Below are 13115 nucleotides of genomic sequence, written 5' to 3' on the forward strand. Positions count from 1 at the left end.
TACAATAAATATTCTAGAACATTCTCTGTAGAGAACAATGAAAACACAAATTTAATTAAACTTTGTCAGTGTCGTTAGTTGTCAGAGCACAGGATCTCTAGATTGAGCCGCTCTATTCCGACTAGAAGTGAAGATATCTCAATATAAATGACTTGCCTTAGAAACTTATTTGAATATTATATAAACTTCGATTTTGTATGGATATTCACGTTAATATATGTTAAAACGGCGATGTTCCATGTCCATTGTTCTGAAACAGTTTAATTTAAGATAATTTTTCCTGTTATTTTCCGGTAAACTAATAAATAATTTATTGACTTAACTAGAGTCTTGTGTATTAATCTGATCTATCAATTAAAAATAAAGACACATTGTTTTCTGATATTAAAACTATGAATTGATTTATCAGCAAGAAAATAAATTGTGTTCTACTTTTCAGATAACCTCAATAATGGTGCGATGATGTGAAATAATGCTGCTTCAGCAGGCGTCGTCGTCGCCAGGTCCAAGTGGCACGGCCAGCCCCAAACTCACCACCAACTCTAGGCCCAATCCGAGCCCCAACTTCAGTGCGAGACTAACAGGCAGTCCAAGTTTGAGCGATGGTGCCTCGAGTTCGAGCAGCTCAAAGTTGGGAACCAACAGCCCAAGGTTGGGTGCAAGTCCCAAATATGGAAGTCCAGGGATTGGAGGAAGCCCCCGGTTTGAAGGGAAGGGCGCTTTTGAGGACGAGGTCGCGTTGGAGAGGCTTCAGACGGAATTAAAAGAAGGATGGACGGTTCATACAGGGAGAGATGGGAGGCTGTATTATTGCAAGTGAGTTGTTCTTTGTTTTATTCTTGGTATAATAATATGCTTATGGGATTTTTATCCGACAGTAAAAAAACGATGATCAAATATTTAATAAACTATATGCGTCATATTGTACCCATTGATAGAGAAAATGTTTTCAGGATTATCTTCAACTTAATAAGGGTCTTGTAGTTTTTTTTTATCTTATTAGCTGTGCGCGCGTACCGCTAGTTTTACTCGTGTTAATTTCAGTAAAACATGTGCTACAATTTTATTTAGTCTTTTCGTAAAATGGATTACCCAAAACGAAAATATTTTTTCAATTAGTACTAATAGTTCTTGAGATTAACGCATTCAAGCAAACAAATAAACTCTTAAGAAAAAATCTCAAATCTCTGCGATTGATAGACGATAGACACCCTTGACTTATTTACAACCATATTTTTTCCTAATTTACTATATAAATTTTCAAATTTGAAGACTGTAAAGGAAAGCTTATAACGACTTAAAAAATGTTCCTGCTCCTGCAGTTCTTGGGGGGAACTGGGGATGGGGTTGGCAATGCGCTTGCGATGCTTCTGGTGTTGCAGATGTCTGTAAGCTACGGTAATCGCTTACCATCAGGTGAGCCGTACGCTTGTTTGACGATTGAGTTACATAAAAAAAAAAGTTGCTGAAATGTATAACGGTTGTTAAGACACCGGCCTTAAATTCCATAACTTTAGAACAGATGACCGTTTATGTTTAGAACATATTTTATTTATTTGTACGGAAAAGTTTTTAGAGAAAATGCGCATCGATTTTCTTGATATTGGGTATAATGTGAAACTCGATTAGCTTTCAATGGTTGTTCCCAAGTCAGTCACCTTACAGAGTCGTAACTCCAAGTTCGCCTCGCCAGCGGAGGAAGTGGTCAATGTAGGCGAATGAATTCGTTCCGTTTCTGAGCGATTCCTGCCATTTATCGTGTGTTTGCAACGTGTCTAGGGCTGCAACATTTTATAAATTTCCAAAATATATCAGAAATAACTGAAGTAGGGCACAGCAGGAATTTCCTGCTCAAAATATGGAGCAGCCTGACTGGGGTAGTACCTCGACCTTACAGAAGATCACAGCAAAATAATACTGTTTTCAAGCAGTATTGTGTTCCTGCTGGTGAGTAAGGTGACCAGAGCTCCTGGGGGGATTGGGGATTGGGTCGGTAACGCGCTTGCGATGCTTCTGGTGTTGCAGGCGTCTATAAGCTACGGTAATCGCTTACCATCAGGTGAGCCGTACGCTTGTTTGCCGACCTAGTGACATAAAAAAAATAGTATTATTAGAATGTAAAATAAGATATTTCCATAGTCGTTGTTGATCATTCCGAGTTCCCGATAGTTCGGCAATTTATTTTCATTCAAGTAGGCTTCAAAAGCAATTGGTATCTTAATTTTACATATTTATTGTTTACGTAATTAAATTGGTTTAAATGTTGATGTAAAGCTATCACAGATTCGTTATGTCAGCTTAACTAAGAAAAACCGGCAAGGAACTAAATTATTACTAACCGTGGTCTAGCAACCACGATTTAACATTATTTTTTTAAATATTTCCGAAGTATGTTTCAAAGTTCTCAAAAAGATTAAAATTAAAAAAATATATAAGCTATGTTTAGTAAAAAATTACTGAAGCCTTAAAATTATTTAATCTGTCAACCCTTGCGAAGGAAGTAGGTAGTTCAATCGAATTGGATCTGAGTTGCGTTACTACATTCATAGTACAAAACTATTACCTATTATTTTTATTAAACCAACGTTTGTGCCATTATAGTCTATTGGCGTGAATTTAACGGGAATTTGCGACGTTGACGCAAAATACACTATTGGATATTCCTAGATAGATGAAAAATGTATTAGTTTTAAAGTGCTTTTCAGGATTCCATAGAATATTCCATACCACAAATGGAAATTAAGAGATATACGTCGATGTCCTTCTCCTACATGGAGAAAGATTATGCCTAGCAGTGGGATCTGACGGACCGAATCGTGAAGAGACATAAATTGAAAGTATGTAGTAATTAGTATGTATTTAGTTTTCTCTTTTGCCATATTGGTCTTCGTTGTACCGGTTTAGTTTTTGCCTTTATCTAGGTCTCCAAATAGTAAAGGCTATTTTTAGTCTAAAACTGTTTTATAAAAATAGGTGAAGGGTAAAGTTGTAAGGCGTGGGACTGGGTCATATGTCTTTTCATCGTTATGTAGACATGTTTGTTTTATATGCCGCGTTTTCACACCATATATATAGGAAAATTTGTAAACTTCTGCTGAAAATATTACGAAATGTATGATACATATTTAATAATAAATATTTATAGATATTTGTATAAATATAAGTATGTCTTTACTGGACAACACGCAGTGTTTTCACACCATTTTTGGCGCGAACTTGTGGAGGCCTATGTCTAGCAATGGACTGCGATAGGATGATGTGTGTGTGTGTGTGTGTGTGTGTATGTGTGTGTATGTGTATGTGTATGTGTGTGTGTGTGTGTGTGTACACAGTGAAACACCGTTAACATACATACGTAACGGTCGATCAGGTCTGTGATAATAGCCGGAATTGATCATTTCCCATGCTTTCTTTGGGGCAGTTGAGAGTCCAACAGTCCGTGCTATAAAGCATAAAAATTTCAGCTAACTTCTTAAATAAGAGTGCTACATGATGGCAGCAATAACTTAAGTAGTATATACAATGTGAGTAATATACATAATGTAATTGAACGGCGATCATGTTAGGTATTCTTTAATAAATGTACTAGACACTGATTGAATAGTTGTCTATTACTGTTATTAGTCAATTAATGATATTGGTAATAATCTATATAATGGCTGGATTTAAGTGGAAGGCATTAAATGAAACCACACGAAAATACATTTCTAAGCTAAATAGAAACATCAATCAAATAGACGCTGTATTTTAAGTTCAGTTGTAAACCTTTCTTGTGTCTGACTTGTACTCTTGATATAATTTTGCCGAAAATAATTTATCAATCAATCTTATAAACGTGTGTAAATTTAGGTCTAAATGATTTGTTTCTGCATGATTCAGTACTTTCAGCTTAATTAAGCTGTGGGTCTATTTAGCTAATGGTCTGCTGAATGTCAGCTCAACAAATCTAAGCTTAAAACTGAATGCAAGCCTGCAGGCAAATGGTTGTGGGATGACCGGTTTGTGTAGATTGAGTGAATTTGATCACCGAGAATTCGAATGAATCCATGGCATGTAAAACGCTGCAATCTGTGTACAATAGATACTCGTTATGTGAACACTACAGAGTAATATATAGGTAGGAGGTATAGGACGTAGGCAATCAATTCTTATTTATATTTAGTTGACGAGCACGTTGGCGCAGTGTGTAGTGGCCCTACTTTCTGTTCCGCGGGTTGTGGGTTCGATCCCGCCTGAGTCTGGATGTAATATTTGTATTTATATATATATATTATATGTATGATTATAACAAAAAAATTGTTATAACAGTCAGATGTTACCTATAACACAAGCATTAAGTTGCTTATCATAGGGACAGACGACCGTGTGTGTATGTTTTAAGATATTTATATTTAGCCACGCTAATCCTCCGGTTTTTTTGGAATACACACATAGATATATACATGTAGATTTTTATCATAATTTCGCACTAAGATGCGGTTAGATTGTAGAAACACAAAAAAAACACAAAAAAGAGACGACAAAAATAATTCGTATAAAGATATATCTTTTGCGAGTGGGAATTGGTTCTATGACTATCGGCATTAGTTGGAGCCAATACACTATTATTGTGTATGGGCTTAAAAGTTTAATGTCTCAGTTAAGAGAGATATTGCAAACGAAATGGACTGGAATTCTCTTCTACGAAAGAAGTTTATATTACTTGTTGTACAATTATTGAAACAAATCATTTAAAAAAAAGTAAAAAAAAAAAACAAACTGCGAAGTATGCTTCATATGACACAGATAAAAAACCTAATAAAAAACGAATGTTTTTAAACGTACGGCTTTCATTAGATCTGACTGGACTACAGAGAATTCTTTGTGTGAGTTACATCTGCCTATCAGTTGTCTGTCTGTTAATGTGTACATGCAAATTTTTTAAATAGTAACACTCTGTCATAGTTGTTTAAAAAAGTAATTTATGATTATTATTAGTTTCTGTTTTCTTTGTTTAACAGTTATTAGCACTTATTATTTATTACACTATTAGGTCCGATTAATAATTTAAATTATTAAATTAATTTCGATCGAAATCTTTCGATCGAATCGAAATTTTTTATATGATGATTTTATATTCGGTCTAAGCGATCCCCGCTGAAACGGTCGATTTTTGATATGATATTAAAAATTGTTTAGAATTTCCTAATGTGTGAGTAATACAAAAATAAATCATACGAATTAAGAGCACAGCTGTTATTGTGGAAGACTCTGTACCCTGTTACACCTTTCTTAGCAGCACAGGCTTTTAGTTCTAGCTTCAATATACTTTATCACATAGCCTTGTCTTCCATCTTGCCTTGCATCACCAACCCGCCCAGCGTGGTGAATTTGGGTCGAACTTGTGGAGGCCTGTGTCCTGCAGTGGACTGTATTAGGCTGAAGTGAGTAAGTGAGTGACATAGCCTTGATTTGTGCAGTTCTTGTGGGTCTCCCCACCGTGCCTCGGAGAGCACGTTAAGCCGTCGGTCCCGGTTGTTATCATGAACACATGGTAGCGATCGTTACTCATAGTAGGAATATATCCGCCAACCCGCATTGGAGCAACGTGGTGGATTAAGCTCTGATCCTTTCTCCTACATGGGGAAAGAGGCCTATGCCCAGTAGTGAAATATTATAAGGTGAAGCGATAGCCTTGATTAGAATGCAATTAAGAACGTCGGGTCTACATCATTTAATTGAGTTGTATAAGTGTGATATTTTTGTATGTATTAATTTAATAATTATGAAGTTTTTGTTCCTTCATTCGAACTAATCGTAAAATCGGATGTGATATGAAAATATTTAGAATTAAACATTCGGTGAGTAGATTAGAGGATAGGGTTTTTAGTAGATATTCAATCAATCTAATTAACTCATTAATTTACAAACATTTTACGCATTTAAAAGTAATGTTCAAAGCGGACAAAACCAGATGCCATGCCTAGTCCCTAACATATTGTATTGTTTGCACATGGTCTCGGCTCTCGAACACAAAGCGTCTGTGTAATCGCGCTAAGCGTTCGCATTGTAATGAAAGCATCCCGTTTTAATATGTGGATATCATACGTCTCTCTTTACGCTTTTATCTTTGAGGATATACAGTGTCTGGTTGCCACCCTCACAATTTTTTGCCTTTCGGATTTTTTTTTTTTTGATAACTCGCTCTGAGGAGTGCACGATTTCTTGAAATATTTTTTTTTTGTTTTGTTAGAGCTTAGTCCTTAAAAAATACATAGAAAACTATATACATATAATGTAAAATGAAAAAAATATCGGAGTGAAGTCGTTTGAAACCAAGAAATAGTAGTAAGGCTAAGACTCAGATAGACATTATCGAAATGACCTAAGTTGGCTTTGATGAAAGTCATGAAATGAATGAGTATGACTTCATTAACTATGACTGACTTCGTTTCAAAACACATAAATATCTTTTTATTTACTTGCCTGTATTTTATTAACCTAGTATGTCCGTTAGGTAATAAGATACGAACTACGGAAGTGGTCGTGCTTGTTAAGTACGGAACCGTACTATCTATCATACAGTACCCTAAGCTCATCCATGAAAATGCCGAGCATGCATTTAATATCCATATTCAATAAACAACGGAAAACCGATGCAGCCCATGTCGCAACGTCCGTCCAGCCACGAGCCGCCGACGCAGCGATTTCGTCATATTTTAAATTTAATTTCATTATTAATTTTTATACAAAATTTTGTCATTCCTAATTCTCGCATCGAATAGGTTTCACCTCTCTTAATTGTAATTTTATTTTAATTAATTAAAGTATTTTTTAAGTCATTTTGGTTTTTTTTCGATCCATCGGCTGCAGTAAACGTAATTGGCGCAGTCGGTAGGATACTCGCGGGCCGGTTCGCGAGCATTAGAATTTTCTCATATCGATATTCGCGTTCGCGAGTCGCCCGGGAGGCTGTCAAGTCACGCTACGAGTATCCAGAATCTACGGAGCTGCCAAGCTGAGTGGAGAATCCAAGCATCGATTCACGAAAAAGAGCCAGAGATGAAACATATGTAAGTACACTTGAATCTTTCTCGTGTTGCTTCCTTCTATCCTAAGTCATTTTATCCTCAAGATTTTTCATCACGAAAAGCCTTGTCCCCGGGAACCTGCATCCCGTCAGGCTCGCCGTTATATAGTAGATAGTTATAGAAATATAGACAGTAAATTAGATTTTAATTTAAATATTTCATATAATTCAAACATGTCATACGATCCCGACGTTATTTTTAAGGCCTTACGCCTGGTGCCAGAGTTCGATGGTAACCCGAATATATTAACTAGGTTCATAAATATATGTGATCAAATAGTTTTGCAATATGCGAGTGCCGAGCCAGGTAGTGAATTAAGTAATTTATGTCTCTTAAACGGTATACTAAATAAAATAACAGGGTCCGCCGCGTCAACTATTAATTCCAACGGCATCCCTGACACTTGGACTGGTATAAGATCAGCATTAATTAATAATTTTTCGGATCAAAGAGATGAAACGGCTTTGTACAATGACCTCTCTTTAGCTACGCAGGGTAATAAATCCCCTCAGGAATTTTATGATCAATGTCAAACCTTGTTCAGCACTATAATGACATACGTAACGTTACATGAGAGCTTACAGACGACAATTGAAGCTAAGCGGACACTTTATAAAAAGGTTACAATGCAGGCCTTCGTACGAGGTTTAAAAGAACCCCTAGGTTCACGTATCCGTTGCATGCGCCCGGAAACTATTGAAAAGGCTTTAGAATTCGTTCAAGAAGAACTAAATGTAATTTATTTACAGCAGCGTAATGATCTTCCTAAGCATAATACTCAGAATACGTCTAAAGCTACGTCACATAACATAGTATTAAATACGCCCAGCGCTATGCGACCCGTACCTAACTGGCCCGTTCCAGTAGGACCGCGTTATTACCAGCCGGAACCCCAAGGTTTTAGATTTAACTCTCCTATCGCACAGCCCCAAGCTTTTAAGTTCAATAGTCAACAAAATCGTTTCCCTAGTCGAACCCAACAAATGTTTCGCGCACCACCACCGAATTACAACCCCCAAAGTAATGTGTTTCGCTTACCACCCCGATCAAATCCACCACAAAATTTTAATGCGAAACCAATGAGTGGAGTTCAACATTATACTCCTAAGCCTATGATGTCAGGTCATGATTGGCGTAAATCTGGGAACCCACCACCAACTAATTATTTTAAAACACGCGAGGTCAATCTAAATGAATTTTATTCACCCGACTGTTCATACTATACTGACTATCCGGACTATGACTATTATACAGACCCGAATGACTACTTCAACCCCTATGATTATGCTGCCAACCCGACTTACTATAACGATAGTTATGACAATGAAATAGTAAATGAGTTAGAATCTCAGCCAGGCCCTAGCGGTGAATCCCAACCTCAGGATTTTCAAGTAGACAAAAAATCAAAAGAGCAAGGATAGACGTTAATTTACAGACTCAACGACAGTTGCCCTATATTGAAATCTCACAGCCACCTTTAAAGTTCTTGATAGATACAGGTGCTAACCAATCGTTTATTAGCCCCGAGGCCGTACAAAATTTTTATCCTAATTATCCTTTAAATTATGACCCCTTCGAAGTTACAAACGTACATGGTATTAGTAGAAATGATTATTCCGTAACACTGCCCTGTTTTAACGAATTCAATGAAGATAATAATATAAAGTTATTCGTTTATCGTTTTCATGATTATTTCGATGGTTTAATAGGGTTAGATTTATTATCTGAGTGGCAAGCTAAAATAGATTTAAAAGATTTCAAATTAATTACACGAAATGCAACAAACTTTATTAAGGTTTACAATTCCCGTAACGTTAATTTATACGAAGATATTATCCCAGGTAGAAGTTCAAAATTAGTAAAAATACCCATTAACGCCCCGGATGGCGAAGTTTTTATTAACGAACAAGTTCTATGTAATTGCATTATTCACGAATGTCTTACAACTGTTACCGGTAGTCGCGGATTTGTAGAAATAGAAAATCCTTCACCTAACGACATCATATTTTCATTAGATCAACCCGCTTACGCTGAGATATTCAATTTTAATTGCAAACCATTAGGAAAATCAAACCGAGTAAATGAAGTATTGTCGCGATTACGTACCGATCATCTTAATGAAGAAGAAAAGGCTAACTTGTTAACACTTTGTGCTCGTTATGCAGATGTGTTTTATATAGATGGGGAGCCATTAACTTTTACTAACAAAATTAAACATCGCATACGAACGAAGGACGAAGTTCCTGTATATACTAAAAGCTATCGATATCCTTTTATTCACCGACAAGAGGTTAGAGACCAAATCTCAAAAATGTTACAACAAGGTATAATTAGACCATCAGACTCTGCATGGAGTTCACCCATATGGGTAGTCCCTAAAAAAATAGATGCATCCGGTAAACAGAAATGGCGTCTTGTAGTCGATTTTCGAAAACTTAATGAAAAAACAATAGACGACAAGTATCCTATACCGAATATTAGCGATGTCCTTGACAAGTTAGGCAAGTGTCAATATTTTACAACCCTTGATCTTGCTAGTGGATTCTATCAGGTCGAAATGGACCCTCAGGATATTTCTAAAACCGCATTTAATGTGGAACATGGCCATTTCGAGTTTCTTCGAATGCCAATGGGTTTAAAAAATTCACCATCTACATTTCAAAGAGTCATGGACAATGTCCTTAAAGGTCTTCAAAATAACATATGTCTAGTTTATTTGGACGATATAATAGTTTACAGTACATCCCTTCAGGAACATATGGAAAACCTAGAAAAAGTTTTTCTACGTCTTAAAGAATCCAACTTTAAAATACAGATGGACAAGTCCGAGTTTTTAAAACTTGAGACCGCCTATCTCGGTCATATTATTAGCGGAGAAGGTGTTAAACCTAATCCTGACAAAATCTTAGCTATTGAAAAATACCCTATACCTAGTACACCCAAGAAAATAAAACAATTCTTAGGTCTTCTTGGTTATTACAGAAAATTCATCCCTGACTTTGCCCGTATTACTAAGCCCCTCACGTTATGTTTAAAAAAAGGTAGTAAGGTAGTCCACAGTCAAGAATTTATAGAAGCTTTTAATAAGTGTAAGACTCTTTTAATTAACGACCCCATCCTTCAGTATCCAGACTTTAACAAAGAGTTCAATCTCACCACAGACGCTTCAAATGTAGCCATCGGAGCTGTATTATCTCAGGGACCCATAGGTTCTGACAAGCCTGTTTGTTACGCGTCTCGTACATTAAATGATAGCGAACTCAACTATAGTACAATAGAGAAAGAATTATTAGCAATAGTATGGGCAACGAAATACTTTAGACCTTATTTATTTGGCCGAACATTTAAAATAGTTACTGATCACAGACCATTACAGTGGATGATGAATCTAAAAGAACCTAACTCACGACTAACAAGATGGCGACTTCGACTGAGCGAATACGACTTTACGGTCATATATAAGAAAGGTAAATTTAATACCAACGCAGACGCTCTATCTCGTGTTCAAATTCACATCAGTGAAACTGACGAAATTAAATCGGTAATGGATAGTATTAGAGAGCTTGAGTCAATGATTAATAACCCATCAGAAACACCCTCATCTCAACATAGAAACTCTTCAACTGACACCGTACACACTAGTAATGAACAACCTATATTAGAAGTCCCGATCACTGACGTTCCCCTTAACAAGTTTCACAGACAAATTTACTTTACTGTAGTTAGTGATGTAAAACGACGACCGATTATAACTAAGCCATTTGAAAACCATACGCGGATAGCTATTCAGTTGTCGAAATCTAGTTTAGAAAACGATGTTATCAATTCTATTAATGAATACGTTAACCCGAAAGTTAAAACAGCTATATTGATAGATCCTCCCTTAGAAATGTATTCGATAATACCAATTTTACAAGAAAAGTTTAAAAGCTCCTCTCTTAACCTCGTATTAAGTAAAACTGAGCTCGAAAATGTTAAAGATTATCTTCAACAACAAGACATCATTCAGAATTATCATAACGGTAAAACGAACCACCGTGGTATTAACGAATGTTACCTCGCTCTGTCTAGGAAATATTATTGGCCGAAAATGAGAGAGCAGATCACTAAATACATTAATGAATGTACTATTTGTGGTCAAAGTAAATACGACAGAAATCCCATTAAACCTCAATTTAATATAGTACCCCCTGCTACCAAGCCATTTGAAATTATCCACATGGACCTCTTTACAGTTCAAAACGAAAAATATGTCACCTTCATTGATGTCTTTACTAAATACGGTCAAGCGTATCATTTACGAGATGGAACCGCTGTTAGCATCTTACAAGCATTATTACTTTTCAGTACTCACCACGGAATACCTTTCACTATAATAACCGATAACGGTACGGAATTTACTAATCAGCTTTTTTCAGAGTTTATTCGTCTCCATAAGATAATCCATCATAAAACTTTACCTCATAGCCCTAATGATAACGGTAACATTGAACGATTTCATTCGACCCTATTAGAACACATAAGAATTCTTAAGTTACAACACAAAGATGAACCAGTAGTTAGATTAATGCCATACGCTATTATAGCATACAACAGTACTATTCACAGTTTTACAAAGTGTAGACCTTTTGATTTATTGAACGGACATTTCGATCCTAGAGATCCCGTTGACATAGATTTTACCGAACATCTTTTGCAACAATACGCTCAGAATCATAAACAACTAATGAAACAGGTTTATGACATAATTAATGAGTCCTCACTGAGCAATAGAACAGCCTTAATTGAAAATAGAAATAAATCTCGCGAACCAGAAGTAGAATATGTTCCAGGACAACAAGTTTTTATTAAAAATCCCTTTGCTTCTCGTCAGAAAACTGCACCTCGCTACACACAAGACACAGTCTTAGCTGATTTACCAATTCATATATACACGTCAAAAAAGCGAGGCCCCGTAGCCAAGTCACGTCTAAAACGCGCCCCTAAAAATAACCGATTGTTGCAGGATTCTGCTACTGCTGACAATACACGTGACGCATCCTCAAACCATAAGACTTGAGAGCTTAGCCGATGGACCTGGACTTTTGCCCTACAAATTAGGACCGACCAGACTAATATCACATTACCACTCCTTTATACAGTATGTAAAATTGACTGATATTGAAGATAAGATAAATTCTGTACAGACACAACTTAACACTTTTAAGACCAGACTGAACAATGAAACTTACATTCTTTACGAGTACCAGATTAATTATCTTACAGACAAGCTAAACAAGGTACTAAGTCAAGTTAAATCTTTAGAACCCATTAGAGTTAAAAGAGGTCTTGTAGATAGTCTTGGATCATTAATAAAAAGTGTTACTGGTAATTTAGACTATCTTGATGCTCAAAAGTATAATGAGGCTATTCAAATATTGCAAAACAACCAGAATAAAATTATTTCCGAATTCAATAGTCATATTAGTCTTAGTAAAGAATGGATGTTACAACATAAAGGTATTTTAGATCAGTTAACTATAAATCAAGAAAAAATTAATAACACATTAGAATTTCTTATAGAAGTAAATACTCGTAGAGACAACAGTTTAGTCCAGTCTGCTCAGTTTGCCCAATTATTAGGAATTATAAGTAATAATGTAGAGGATTTAGTGCTAGAAATAATTAGATTAGAAAATATAATGGCTTTTATTCGTGCCTCCAGCACTCATCATTCTATGATAGATATAGGAGTATTAAAAACGATGCTAGATAAGTTAATAACTATATACAGTAAGGAGCAAATTCCTGATTTAGAATTACGGGAATATTATGACTTAATCAAACCAGGTTCATACTATCATGATAGAACAATAGTTATAGTTTACAAATTTCCTATAATATACATAGACAGGTATAACTTGTACAAACTATCCATCGTTCCAAATGAAAAACAACTAGCCCTTATTCCTCCCTTTCCTTATATAGCAACAAACGAAAAAGCATTCGTGTACATAGAGGCTGAATGCCCGAAGTATAGCAGGATATTATATCTCTGTGACCAAA

The 13115-nt window shown here is 35.9% G+C and overlaps 1 protein-coding gene across 1 annotated transcript in view; it reads left to right on the top strand.

The window, feature by feature from the left end:
- Positions 1-472: 472 nt before the first annotated feature.
- LOC123658287 overlaps positions 473-13115 on the top strand; it is a 53462-nt gene continuing 40819 nt past the window's right edge. Inside the window, exon 1 of the mRNA XM_045593724.1 lies at positions 473-816. Within this exon, the coding sequence (XP_045449680.1) occupies positions 473-816 (344 nt within the window). The remainder of the gene's footprint in view (positions 817-13115) is intronic.

This window comes from Melitaea cinxia, chromosome 12 (assembly GCF_905220565.1).
Source record: "Melitaea cinxia chromosome 12, ilMelCinx1.1, whole genome shotgun sequence".
Taxonomy (NCBI): domain Eukaryota; kingdom Metazoa; phylum Arthropoda; class Insecta; order Lepidoptera; family Nymphalidae; genus Melitaea; species Melitaea cinxia.